At 44.7% G+C, this 13,081-nt stretch overlaps 1 protein-coding gene across 1 annotated transcript in view; it reads right to left on the bottom strand.

Annotated features, from left to right (window-relative positions):
• The window catches only part of Dmrt1 (doublesex and mab-3 related transcription factor 1), a 99,321-nt gene that overhangs the window by 41,613 nt on the left and 44,627 nt on the right, over positions 1-13,081 (bottom strand). Inside the window, exon 4 of the mRNA XM_021627701.2 lies at positions 4,138-4,282. Coding sequence (XP_021483376.1) covers positions 4,138-4,282 — 145 coding nt within the window. The remainder of the gene's footprint in view (positions 1-4,137; positions 4,283-13,081) is intronic.

Here is a 13,081-nt window from a genome sequence, read left to right as displayed (position 1 = left end):
TAGTTCATTTTTCTTTTTCCATAGTAATTCCAAGTTAATAATACTGAGATTTAACTACAATTCTTCTGGGCTATCTCCCTCTTTCCCACAGCTCGAGCTTCTGACTAATTATCAGTGAGTGAGAGCATCCCAGGAAGTGGGCCTCAAGGAAAGAAAGCCATTCTCAATGTCTTCTGCTATGAACACAATGCTGACACCCTGTTTTGGGGGACAGTTAGTTTCCTTCTGGGTATCGGCCTCCTCCCCCATAACTTCAGACATCTGGTGTTCTCTTCAAGTCTGCTCTGTTCTGAATAGACACCTTTGTCTCAAGAAGGCCAGTGCTTATAAAGATATTCCAGTACTGCTGGAGTAGGAAACATAGGTGAGTTCCCCCTTTAAGCAGAATTCGCTTCTAACTTTCTACGTGAAGACCAGTCTCTTTAACCGCTTCATCTCCAAACTGTACGCTGGCTTTGCTTGACAGCAGAGTCAGGATCCTGACTGTTCAGGCCAGTGTTCCATGATGGGGCAAGCTCACCCCAAAACAGAATTATTCCTTCACTCCCTTGCTTACTCAACCAGCAAAGAATAAACAGAGGCTATCACAGCACATTAAAAACAAATGTGAGAGCAACATACTTTTAACCCCAGCACTCAGGAGGCAGAGGCAGGGAGATCTCGAGTTTGAGGCCAGCCTGGTTTAAAGAGTGTGTGCCAGGACAGGCATGGCTACAATCACACACACACACACACACACACACACACACACACACACACACACACACACAAGGTATGTAAGACATGCACTCTCTCTTCCTAAGATCCTGTGTAGATTTCAGACACTGCCACAGAGAATATGGCTATTTATGGACTAGGCAGGGCACCGTCTACTGGAAGCATAGGATCAAGTAAGAATAAGAATCAAAGTGCAGTCGTCATTGTACCCATCAGTTTCTTCATGTCAAGCCACGCAGCTCCCACAACTGAATCCCCCTGCATCAATGGATCAATAGAAGTTATTATCATCTCAGTAAAATAAGCATCATTTGCCCAGGTTTTTTGGTTTGTTTTTACTTTTGTAGACAGGGGTGCTTGCCCTGTCTACAAAATCTTTAAAATCTTTTAAAGATTTTATTCCAAATGTGAAAATCAGGTCATGGTTCTGATTCTCTTTTTCTTAAGCATTTGCTTTGCAAAGAAATTCTTGGTCTAGGAGATGGTTCCAGGGTGTAGGTCAAAGGTGAGAGCTCGCTCCAAAAAGTCCTCTGACCTTCACACCCACTCTGTGGCCGTCTCCTGCCCCGTGTGCCAAACATATAATAAATAAACAAACAAATAGATGAAAACAGAAATTCTTCCTCTATAGTCACATCATTTAGGAAATTAACATCTTCTATTGAATAGTATAAAGTAAGCTCAAATGTCTGTATTAGCCGTTCTTAAGGGTCTGGGCTGGAGAGATAGCTCAGTGGTTAAGAGCACTATCTGCTCTTCCAGAGGTCCTGGGTTCAATTCCTGGCAGCCACATGGTGGCTCACAACCAGCTACAATGTGATCTGGTGCTCTCTTCTGGCATGCAGGCACACATGCAGATAGAGTACTCATACACATAAAATAAATGAAAGAAAGAAAGAAAGAAAGAAAGAAAGAAAGAAAGAAAGAAAGAAAGAAAGAAAGAAAGAAAGAAAGAAAGAAAGAAAGAAAAGCTGTGGGTCATGACCTCTTGGAGGTCTAACAATCTTTTCACAGGAATAACTTACCTAAGACCATTGGAAAACAGATATTTAAATTACAATTCATGACAGTAGCAAAATTACAATTATGAAGTAGCAACAAAAGTAATTTTGTGTTTGGGGGTCACCACAACATAAGGGACCATATTAAAGGGTCGCAGGGCTAAGAAGGTTGAGAACCACTGATCTACATCATCTCTTCCATGTCACTCAGGACTGCCATGACTGACACTCCCAGCCTCCACAATTTGCTTCTAACTTTCCTAAACCGAAAGACAATGATTAAATATAAATAACTTAAAAACAGTCTCTGGAAACTTGGCCAGGAAAGACCTGCCTATCAACTCAACCTATCTGTTAGAGAGAAGGTTAAAACTGGAGCTGAAGGACTGTGTATTTCAAAGTGCTTTTAATGAACAACTGTTTTGTTGTTGTTGTTTATTTCAACTATATCTGAGTTATTTGTGTTGCTACTGCAAAAGCCCAAATCTACTGTATTAAAAAAGAAAAAAAGAAAAAACAACTGTTTTGCTATGTTATTTTATTCCTCCCACCACACACACATACACAAAGATGAATGCACTTTCGTTTTTAAAGCAAGACTCTTCGGGAAACAATTAATTACATCATATACAGATATTCACTTCAATGTCTCTGGGCACTGGAGTATCTTCCCAAAGCCTTTGCTCAGCATCAGCAAGACTCCCTGGAATTTGATCCCCCCAGCAACAGGAAAAACTATGTGAAATATATTATTTCACGCTGTTCCTCAAGAAAGTAACGCTTTGGAGGCTGACAAGATGGCTCATCAGTTAAAGAGTACTGGCTGCTCTTCCAGAGGACCCAGGTTTGATTTTCAGAATCTACACGGTAGCTCAAAACCATCCATAATGCCACTTCCAAGGAACGCAATGCCCTCTTCTCGCTTCTTCAGGCATCAGGCACACATGTCGAGCACATACATACATGCAGACAAACACCCACACACATGAATTTTTCTTAATTAAAAAATAAAACAGTTTTAGGAACAGAAGTCTGTTACTGTAAGTATTCAGAAAGTAGGAAAATTGAATTAAGAATAAAACAACCCAAAATTTCATGTCTGGTACTGAGGTTTTTGTTAGGTGGTCTTTGGCTCTTGGAGGGAGGGCCATCAGCCCAGATGAGAAAAATTGATTGAAGCTATATATGTATGTGTCTACACTGAATTACATGTAGTATTCTTTTTAGTTTATAGTATGACTTCCTGAAGCTTTTTCATGCTGCTATCCATGATGTTATTTTTCCTATCTCCCTCTCTCTTCCACAGGACCCTTCCTTTTTCTCTGTACAAATAACAACTGATGAAAAAGAAGCCATGATTTTGAAGAGGAAGGAAGGGTAGGGTATATGGGAAGGTTTGGAGGGAAAATTTGGAAGAGAGAAGTGTTGTAATTAAAATACAACCTCAAAACTAAACAAGCAGAAAGATACTTTGAAAGAAAAAAAAATGAGTCTATAAAAAAGAATGAAAGTAAAACCAATTCATAGTTGAATTCTTTACAGTCTGTTTGTCTGTTTTCTCCACAGAATACACTCCTCCCCATCCCCAGGTACTATGTATGCTACCTGAGGAGAACAGGACTCATCAGTCTCATCTGGCTACAGACCCTGGGAGCTACATTAATGAATGGCCTGCCTAGTAAGATAGTCCTAATTATGCAATAGTGGCACAAGTATCGTGGGAGTAACCAACCACTTTCTGCCTGGGTTTAAGGCCCATACCACAAAATAGGACCCATACTTGACACTGTCAACAAGGCCAAGGACCTATAGCTAGATAGATCATGGTCCCTACAATGCAACCTACTACTCCTAATGACTTACTGCTCTGCTGTAAATCAATGCATCTCCCAACCCTCATCAGACAAAGCTTTCTTGAGTAGAGAGTAATTACTGCAGAGACCCACAACTGGTTACCGTGGAAAGAATAAGGGATCTTAGAGTTCTCTAACCTATATAGGATATTTATGTCATATCCTTTCTCCTCAAGGCTCAGGGGTCTATGTGGAGGAGTTTAAGAGCTAGAGACGGAGGCTGACTTGAGGGAAACAGTGCTTTCCAGATATAACAGGGCAATTCCACACAGCAATTTTGACAGCATGCACAAGACTGTGCAAGCTCAAGTCAGCAAAATCGCAGCATGGAAGAAGGTGGGGGGGGGGTGGACACACAAAGCTCCACTCCTAGCTAAGAAGCTATAGGTATTTGATTGCCATTTGGGGAAGACATCTAAGTTTCCTTTAAAGATGCTACACCAAGTTTATCAACCACACTCCTCAGAGAATTGATTTAAAAAAAAAAATCCCCCAAAGCTTCTCTGAGCAAAGCCCACAGAGAGCTGCTACTCCTCTGCTGGGGAGACACTCACCCCAGAACTTACCGCTCGCTTTGGCTTCTGAGTAGGAGGGCCCTTCCTCGAAGGTAAAGATCTGGGACATGCTCTGGCCCAGGTAGGAGGGAGGCCCATAGTAAGAGTGCATCCTGTACTGGGAGCTCACCGAGTGACGGCTCTCTGAGGTCTTCATCTGCTTAAGACAAATTAAAGAACACCTTTGTTATAGTTCGAATATAAAACGTCCCCAGAAGAAGCATACGCCCAAGGCCGGGTCCCCATCTGAGAATACTAACTTGAGAAATGTTAGGAATGTTAGGAGGTGGCACCTATCTGGAGGATAGGCTGCTGGGAGGCAGACTCTGCCCCAGGGTCTGTTTGTCTGTCTCTTCTTCCAGTGCACCACATACTCCATACCTCAATTTCGGCACATTGCAGAAACCCTGCGCTTTATATATTGAGGTTAGGTCTCTCACTTAAACCTGGAGTTCGCCAATCCAGGGCTGGTTGTCCGAATCATCTCTAGCTGGGACTAGCTTAGGGTCTTTATCACCTTGGCAAATTCTACAAAGACTCAGACAGTACATGCTCAAGGTTTCGAATTCACAATCTGAAATTCCTACGCTGGGGCTATGGCAAGGACTCGGTAGGCAGAGGCACATGCTGTGCAAACATTAGGAGCTGCGTTTAAGTCTCCAGAACCTATAGAAACGATCGGCCAGGAGTGGTTCCTGGAACCACCTGTCACCCCAGTGCTGGCGGGGGAACAGGGAGAGCGAGACAGAAGGACTAATGGGACGGTGCTGGACACAAGCCAGGTAAGTGAGAGACCTTGCCCAAAGTGAACAAAGCACAGTGTGACTGAACAGGACACCTGACGGCTTCCTCTGGTCCACATACTTGTTCATGTGCAACCACCAAACCTGGGCACAAACCACACACACAGGGATGAGTAGAAAGATAAAATTCCAACCCTAACTCTTCAACCAAATTCGCATAGCCAGGCATAAATGCCAACAACTATTACATTTAAAAAAAAAAAAAAAAAGGAAAAAGCACCAGTGAAACAGCTGGAAGAAAGGACAGGACAAAGTCGTATCTTTAAAAACCTGGCCCATAGTTATCCAGGCACACACTTCCCACTCTGCTAACACAGAATGCTGGACGTCCTCGTACAGCATCTCTCCAGGCTGTGGCAGAGGGCAGGGAAATGTTCTCCATGTTAGCGCCCTGAGACAGTACCAGTTATTGATTACAGGGGTAAGGAAACTTCAGAGCAAGGAAGTGAGCATTTACTGAAAGGTGCAAGACACTAGTCCTGTCTCTTCAATGGGTCCTCAGGGTTTCATGCTCATCAAAACGCGGAGACGATGCCAGCAAGCAAACAGCTTGGTTCTTCTGAGAACCAAGCGGAGAAGGCAGGGCTGGAAGCAAACCGTGATTTCTTCCGCTGACAGCTTCGTAATCTCAATGGTGATACCTGCTTATTTAAAGAGCCACTTGCTGCCACTGCCTTTCACCCACCCAGCTCTTCTCATCGCTTCACCTCTGCAGCAAGTTAAGAAACTTCGATTCGGGATAGTTTTAAACTGAGAAGAAAAGATGCCAGCAACCGCAGGTTCGGGAGCTTTGATTTTACAGCAGGACGCCATCGGAGTCATCCATACGTGTTCCCACCATGATGGACAAACTTAATTAACCTTTGCTACTCTGTTCCAACCTACTGTTTTAGACAAAGCTAGTGACCCAGAAACAGTATGTTGCCATCAGAATCTCCATGGCAGATACCAAGAGATATAGCCCTATCAGCAGTATCGGGAAATAAGCCACCAGGATTAGCTGCTTAAAGAAATATGGATTATATTCATGTCACACATGAGCTGTCAGAAACATTAGGATACTTTCAGCATAAATCAGCAGTATGAAGGCTATCCTATGAGAACTGAACATGACTGCCTGCCTGTAGGGCAAGGGGAGGCTGTCCAGAGCCACGCTCCAAGGGGATGCGAAGGCGTGTGCTCACACTTTGCCCAAACTGCTTAAAATGCAGCCTGGTGACTCCTAGTGGGCACCCCCAACTCATGAGTGGCAAGAAGAAACCCATCCCCTTCCGAGACCATCACGGCAACAGGCCACATCAAATAACTCAAGAATAAATGAAGACGGGTTTCCCTAAAGTGCCCTTCCAGGTCCCCCCCTCGCTAACAAGACCGGAGAGGCAGCATGGTTAGTGTCACTACAATCTTAATGTTCAGGCTTGATACAGACTGACAAACGTGCTGTGCCCTACAAAGGTGACAAAGGCATTCTGGGAAGGAAAAGCCCTCCACAGTAGGCAAAGCCTCTTCATATTCCGGCTAGCCACTAACCAGCGGTGTTTTTCTCCCTGAGCCTCAGTTTCCTCACTGAAGCAGGGCTAACAAGACCTAAGAAGGCTAGGTTGAGGACTGAAACAGAGTATGAGGCACAAACTGGTATCTACTCATGGTGGACCACACTCAAGGACCCTGTACTGGCTCGGACAAAATATGCCTTTCTAGCAGACTTTTAAAACCATTTAAGTATATAAATATTTTGCTGGATACGTGAAAAAGTTTATTGTATGATGTCTCTATATTTCAATTTTTCAAGAGCTCAAATAACAACACAACATTAAAAATTCTACACTGTTCACACACACAAACTCACTCACTGAAGTTCCAGGGCTTCTCGTTTTCTAGTTTTATATAAACACAAGACACAACTGAGCTGTCTGTCTTCTTCTCTCAGAAATGGTGAAAAAAGAGTATTTGTGCTAAGAAATGTGATGGGGAAAGCTATAAAGAACACCATTTCCTCTGCTTCTCACTTTCCTCTGAACCATCTTAGGGAGCTGCACACCAAGGGTGGCCCTCAGAGAAGCCCGTGGGGACATGGGGGGGAGGGCATGGAGAAGGGTCCTCCACGCAGGTGGGAAGCAGTGTTTTCTTTGTAGAGAGTTTGAAAGCGAGGAGACTAACTACGTGCCTGTCTGCTTCCCACTGTCACCGGGTGCTGACAATCCTCAACAACAGGGGTGATAAAACGCCCTGCTCCCCCATCTGTCCAGACCTGTCTTTCTACAGCGCAGCACATCTCTCTTCCCAGGAAACCGAGCTCTGACCTCAATATCTGAAATGACGCCGGTACAGCCGGGCCCTTGAGAGTGACAAGTTTCTTATCCATGTCTAAGACATTAAAGAGGTCTTGGAATGTGTTCTCTTTTATTTTTCTAATATTGCATTAAAACAAAGCAAAACAGGACCAACCTGTCTCTACTATGCATTACTGTGATTTCAGTCTTTATTCAAACAATGAGGAACACTTAACACATGATAGAAATGTGGATCTCAAGGAATGTGAGACTCACCAAGTACTTAAATGTTCTGAGAAGCATCTAATTTTATATCAGACTCATATCTACAAGCAAGGGGGGGGGCCAAAAAGGCAAATGTAAATAGACGAGAATTGGGCCACTAGCCCAAGGAAATCAAATCTGAAAGCTTTCAACTCCTGTGGCCCAGGGAGCACACAATTCCCAAAGACAACACGATGCTGCTGTGTCACACAGCTCAAGCAACGGAACCACCTGGCAACCGCGCTGACAGACCTCCTCCAGCCTCCAGTGCAACCGCCGGTTACTCAAGTGCTCCAGCCATGACAAGCCGTGCCAACCCAGTGAAGATCAAAAGGAACTGTCTAGGACTGGTGACAAATCTGCAGGGCAGTCCAGCATCTACAGGCCTCTCCCGAAGGCTCCAGCGGATCTGTCACATAGTAGCTGTCCTGGGGTGCTCCTGGGATTGCTCCGGCCAGGCTGACAATCAATTCCTTGGGGTGGCCAAGGCCTTATTCCATCCCTTGTCGAGTCAGGGTTGCCAGCTCTCCACTGCCCTCGGTCTCCCAGAGGCCAGTTCAATTTTCTCCTGGGATCCACTCATGTTCAGCTAGAGCGCGCTGTAAAAATGGGTATTCCTCCCTCTAGCCCTGCCCCTCTAAGCTTGCATATAAAGCCTGCCCCCTTTCTCCCTTAACCACAGAACAATTAACATCTTTATCCACCCTCCAATCTAACATGGATATGCACTTAAAAAGGAGGTATTTAAAGTATTTCATGTTTCCACAAAATGACTTTATACTAGAAAGCTTAAAAAAACAAGCAGCTATAAGATTATTAAAGCTAATGACTTAATGATATAAAATAAACACACATGATAGCAACAGCATAGGAATTAAAATAAATCCTTCAGGCATCAACAGAGATATGCTTCTGTACTTCATCTTCAAGAAACCAAATTATGGTAGTTAACGCTAGTATTCCCAAACAGACACTATGCCTGTTTGCCTCAGGAAAGAAATTGTCTTTCTAAAATTGTCTATATAGATATAAATTTATATATATATATTTAAAATTGCAAATATTCTTATAAATTCCCCTGTGACTTCATGAGAATGCTGCTGGTTTCTCTCTGACCAAAAATAAAAAAAATAAAAAAAAAAGCCAGTGCCTTCCTACCAACAGACAGTAGCTAGGTAGAGAGGAGATGTCCACCATAAGTCTTGGACATTTAGATACTATGTCCCCAGTTGGTGGCTGTTTGAGAAGGAATAGGAGGTATGGCCTCTATGGAGAAAGTCAGGGGGGTGGACAGGATTTAAGGTTCCAAAGAACCAAGGCCCTTCTTAGCTCTCTGCCTCCTGCTTGTGGTTTGAAATGTGTGCTCCTACTGCTTACATTATGTCTTCTCCCTGTTATTATCAGTTTTTAAATACAGGAGAATCTGAGAGCCAGGTATAGTTGTACATGCCTATAATCCTGGCACTTAGAAGGCTAAGACAAGAAGATAGACAGCTCAAGTTCAAGGCCAGCTTGGGCTATATAGAAACACTCTGTCTTTAATAACATAAACCCAAGCCAGGCTTAGTGGTACACACCTTTAATCCCAGCATTCAGGAGGCAAAGACAGGCATATCTCTGTGAGTTTGAAGGCAGCCTGATTTATGTAAAGAGTTCCAGGACAGCCGGAGCCACAGAATGACAGTCAGTCTCTCTCTCTCTCTCTCTCTCTCTCACACACACACACACAATTAAAATGTTTATGTTAATATTACTATATATTAACATATGTTAAAGTACATATTAGAAGTTATAACACAATAAAACAGGTAACACGCATATAAAGTTATTTTAAGGACTGTTAATTGCAACTTTCCCTGCAAAGCAGCACTGATCTAAGCTCTGACTTTAATAACACTTCTTGTGGGACACTGCACAGTAGTGAAAGGAGAGAGGCCCGGCCACCTCCACACAGCCTTTATGCTTGACAAGCCACTTCTTTCACCATACTTTCAACAGGTTGTCCCAAGCTATGCCACACTAGAAGAGAGGAGTTAGTGTGAAGCCAAGAGCCTCCTCAGGTTGAAGGGTGGAGAACATCTATAGACAGACATGCCGTCACAGGAAGATTTTAAAATGCCAGGCCTGGTCCTCAAGCCCTCAGCAGGCCGAGAGGGCTGGAGCAGCATCCCAGAACACCCACAAAGGATGCCTTTTTCTGTGCCACGTCTCGTATGCCAGAATCTGTCTTCTACCCTGCCTGTATCTCGGTTCAAACCAAGGACTGTACAGGGGATTCCCAACATCTCCTCATCTTTTTTCCACAGACAGACAAGACATGAAATGATCAAATCAGGGTCACTGGTGTATCTCCCCAACACTTCTCTTCTGGCTATTTTAAAATATATGAACTGTTGTTAGCTGCAGTCACCCTATTGTGCTTCTCTGTTAATTTCATTTGGCAGCCCCGGTGCATGTTTGTTTAATCCGTGAATGAACTCCAGTGAGGTGCCTAGCTGTGGCAATCACTATCACGGGATACCTCAGACTGAGACCAAAGTAACCACCGGTGGAATGCATCCCCTAAGGCTGCCACCTGACCACACCCTGACTGTGGTGAGAACCCAGATGTCTGGTGGCACAAGCTTGGAAACCGCCAACAAAAGGGCGCCAGCTGCAGGCCGGAAGGAGATCTCAGGCCCGGCTCTGAGTCCTCCCATATTTATTTCTGCTCACTTGATATGCACCTCTCCCTTGTCAACCAGGTACAACATGTTTATTTAAGAGATAATGTTGCCGTGGAGGAGTGCACAAGGCAATAAACAGCTTTTGCAGGCAATTAAATGCAGAAGTGAAATTGAGCTGCTGGTCAGCAGAAGCAGCCATTCATCCTGAGTTTGTTCCAGTGTCACAAATGTTATTCCTGTTTCACAACAGGACAGGAATCTATGATTGGGCCACAAATCTCTGCAGGCAGGAGACGGGCCAGCGGTGATTAAAGCATGCATGGTGGTGTTCACAGCAGTGCTACTCTGAGATTCCAGGAGGCTGCCCCCCAGAGGCAAAGTGCTCCCTTGCTTGCTTGCTCTGCCGGGGCCCCCTCCATCTTTCTCTCAAATAGATTTTGCACTTAGTAGGTGCTGAGTCAGGCTGCGGCTTGCTTGATTTTACAGCCAGGTATTCAGGGGGCCTACCTCCACACGAGTCAATGGATTTTTTTTTTTTTTTAATGCAAAGCTGGATGCCCTGTTTATTCTTAAGAAGTCCAACTTTAAAAAAAAGTTACTCAATACATACTTTCTAGGAACCAAAAGCGGTCTTTAGTTGAAAAACATCCACACTAACCCCCAATACAAAGTAGTAAGGAAAGGTGACAGAGTAGAAAAAGGAGACAGAGCCTGCCCAAGAGATAGGAGGGTCCAGAAGATCTGCGTGAGAAACATGGCCTCCAGAGCCTGAGTCATCAAAGGCAGCAGAGAACAGCCCAGTCCCTTCCGCACTGCTGAAGGCACCTAAGAAAAGACAAGAGAATCCTGGGAAGCCAGCAGCCACAGGAGAACCCAACCGGAAGCTGCCCCTACAAGAAGCAAGGCAAAGCTCAAAGAGCAGACTCAACACATCTTCCAGAAACAAAGCCGCCGAGGCTGGACATGCAGGTGCTCAGCTCTGACACGAGCTTGGGAGATGGAGGTAAGTGGACCACAAGTTTGGGCTTACGAATCCCAACACTTGGGAGGCAGAGGCAGGCAGATCTCTTTGAGAATTCAAGTTAGAGGCCAGCCTGGCCTACAAAGCAAGTTCCTGTCTTAAAAAGAAAGATCAAGTCGAAAGCCACTCTACCATCTCTCCCAGGTTCCTATTGTAACACCTCTGCAAAGCCACCTGTGATTTATTTCTCTCTTTCATGGATGTGGAGATACATACGAGTGTACACACACGTACAGGTCAGAGGTCAATACTGGGTGTCATCCTCTATCAGTCCTTATCTTATTTTTGAGACAAAGTTTCCTCACTGAATCTGTGGCTCACCCAAGTGGGCTAGACCATGGGGTTAGCAAGCCGCAGGAACCCAGCTGCCAACCCCTACAATCCCAAAAGGAGGATCACAAGGGAATACCACCATTTCCGGTTTTGGTTTTAACATGGGTGTTGGGACTCAAGCTCCAGGTCCATATGCTTGTATAGCAAGCCACCTCTGCTGGTTATAGAGACAACTCTGGGGTCAGGCAGGGTGCTGCACATCTTTGATCCCAGCACTCCAGAGGTAGAAGCAAGTGGATCTTTGTGAGTTCAAGGCCAGCCTGGGGTCTACACAGCAAGTTACCCAGAGCTACACAGTGAGATCCCATCTCCAAAAACAACCAAACAAACAATAAACTCCCATCTGGTCACAGTGTAATCCGCCCCATCTCTATCATTTCAACCTTAGACAAGTGTTTAATCTGTGTCTACTACTTAACTGATGTATCTTATGACATAGCCTAATGAACGCAAGTATGCCCTCAGTATGTTTGTCTATGCTTTGCAAATTGTATTGCCCAAGGGAATCAAATTCTTCCTCAGAAACATAAAAAGTCATTCCATTCATACTTTGATCCATACATCGTAGTGTTTTGCCTTTTAACAATTGACTGTCTTATGATGAAGCATGCCTGAAGTGTCCGGCTAAACATATGAACTCGTGGCAAAGAATTCAACGGGTTTAAAAACAGGATGGCAGATGGAAATGAGAACTGAAATAAACACGTCAGTTACCATGTGCAGTGCTTCTCTGTTTACCTGGGACCTCTCAAACACGCCAACTCAGACACGCCAACTGTCTCACTGCAGTACCACACTGCATCACCCATCTGTGGGACAGTCGAGCGAAAGCATAACAGGCTGAGAAAGCTGCCATTTGGAGGACAAAATATCTGTTCACGGTGACGTGGCTAAATCGAAAGTCATCACCGAATATGGGTCTTTGACCTTCCAGGGCGACAACTCCATTTCCTTAAAGTGGACTCCTCAGTCTCCCTCCATCAGCAGGCCTGCTCCTCTCAGAGCCACGCCACTCCGAAGCTCTCTGCAGCACAACAGGAGGAGCGAGATCTGCAGGACCTATGTCTGCCTGTCACCTGCTGATCTGCATCCGGCATTTTGCAAATTGGCAGTAGCCATGTCGGTTCACCTGGATGTAAGAATTTGTTTCCAACGGAATGATTTCTGCAGGAACGACTAAAACATTTTTTAGAAGGCAAGTTGTGTTCACAAGCTGGTTGTGCGAGGCTTAGAATATCTGCCACGGCAGAGTCCCTTTAATTCAGTCTCTTAGGATCATTCTCCGTTCCACATACGCTGAGAATGTTCCTCCTTGGGCCTCATTTGCCATCACGTTTGCAGAAAACCGTTACATGGGGTCCAAAAGTAACTTCAAGTCAGGCCGATACGGCTTATTTTAGACAGTGACCCGTGGGCCTGAGCATTTCAGGAACTCATAGGAGCTCTACCTTCAGCCACCTAAAACAGCCACGCATCACGCATCAGCTCTCTTTCAAGACACGTGTGCTTGTTTCTGACCTGCATGGATGAAGAAAAGCAGGAGAGAGTTCCAAGAAGCCTTCAACAGAAAAATGAAGGGCTCAGGCAATGACCCTA

Source organism: Meriones unguiculatus, chromosome 1 (genome assembly GCF_030254825.1).
Source record: "Meriones unguiculatus strain TT.TT164.6M chromosome 1, Bangor_MerUng_6.1, whole genome shotgun sequence".
Taxonomy (NCBI): Eukaryota; Metazoa; Chordata; class Mammalia; order Rodentia; family Muridae; genus Meriones; species Meriones unguiculatus.
Note: the sequence above shows the minus strand (reverse complement) of the source record. Positions and strands in the feature narration are given on the sequence as shown.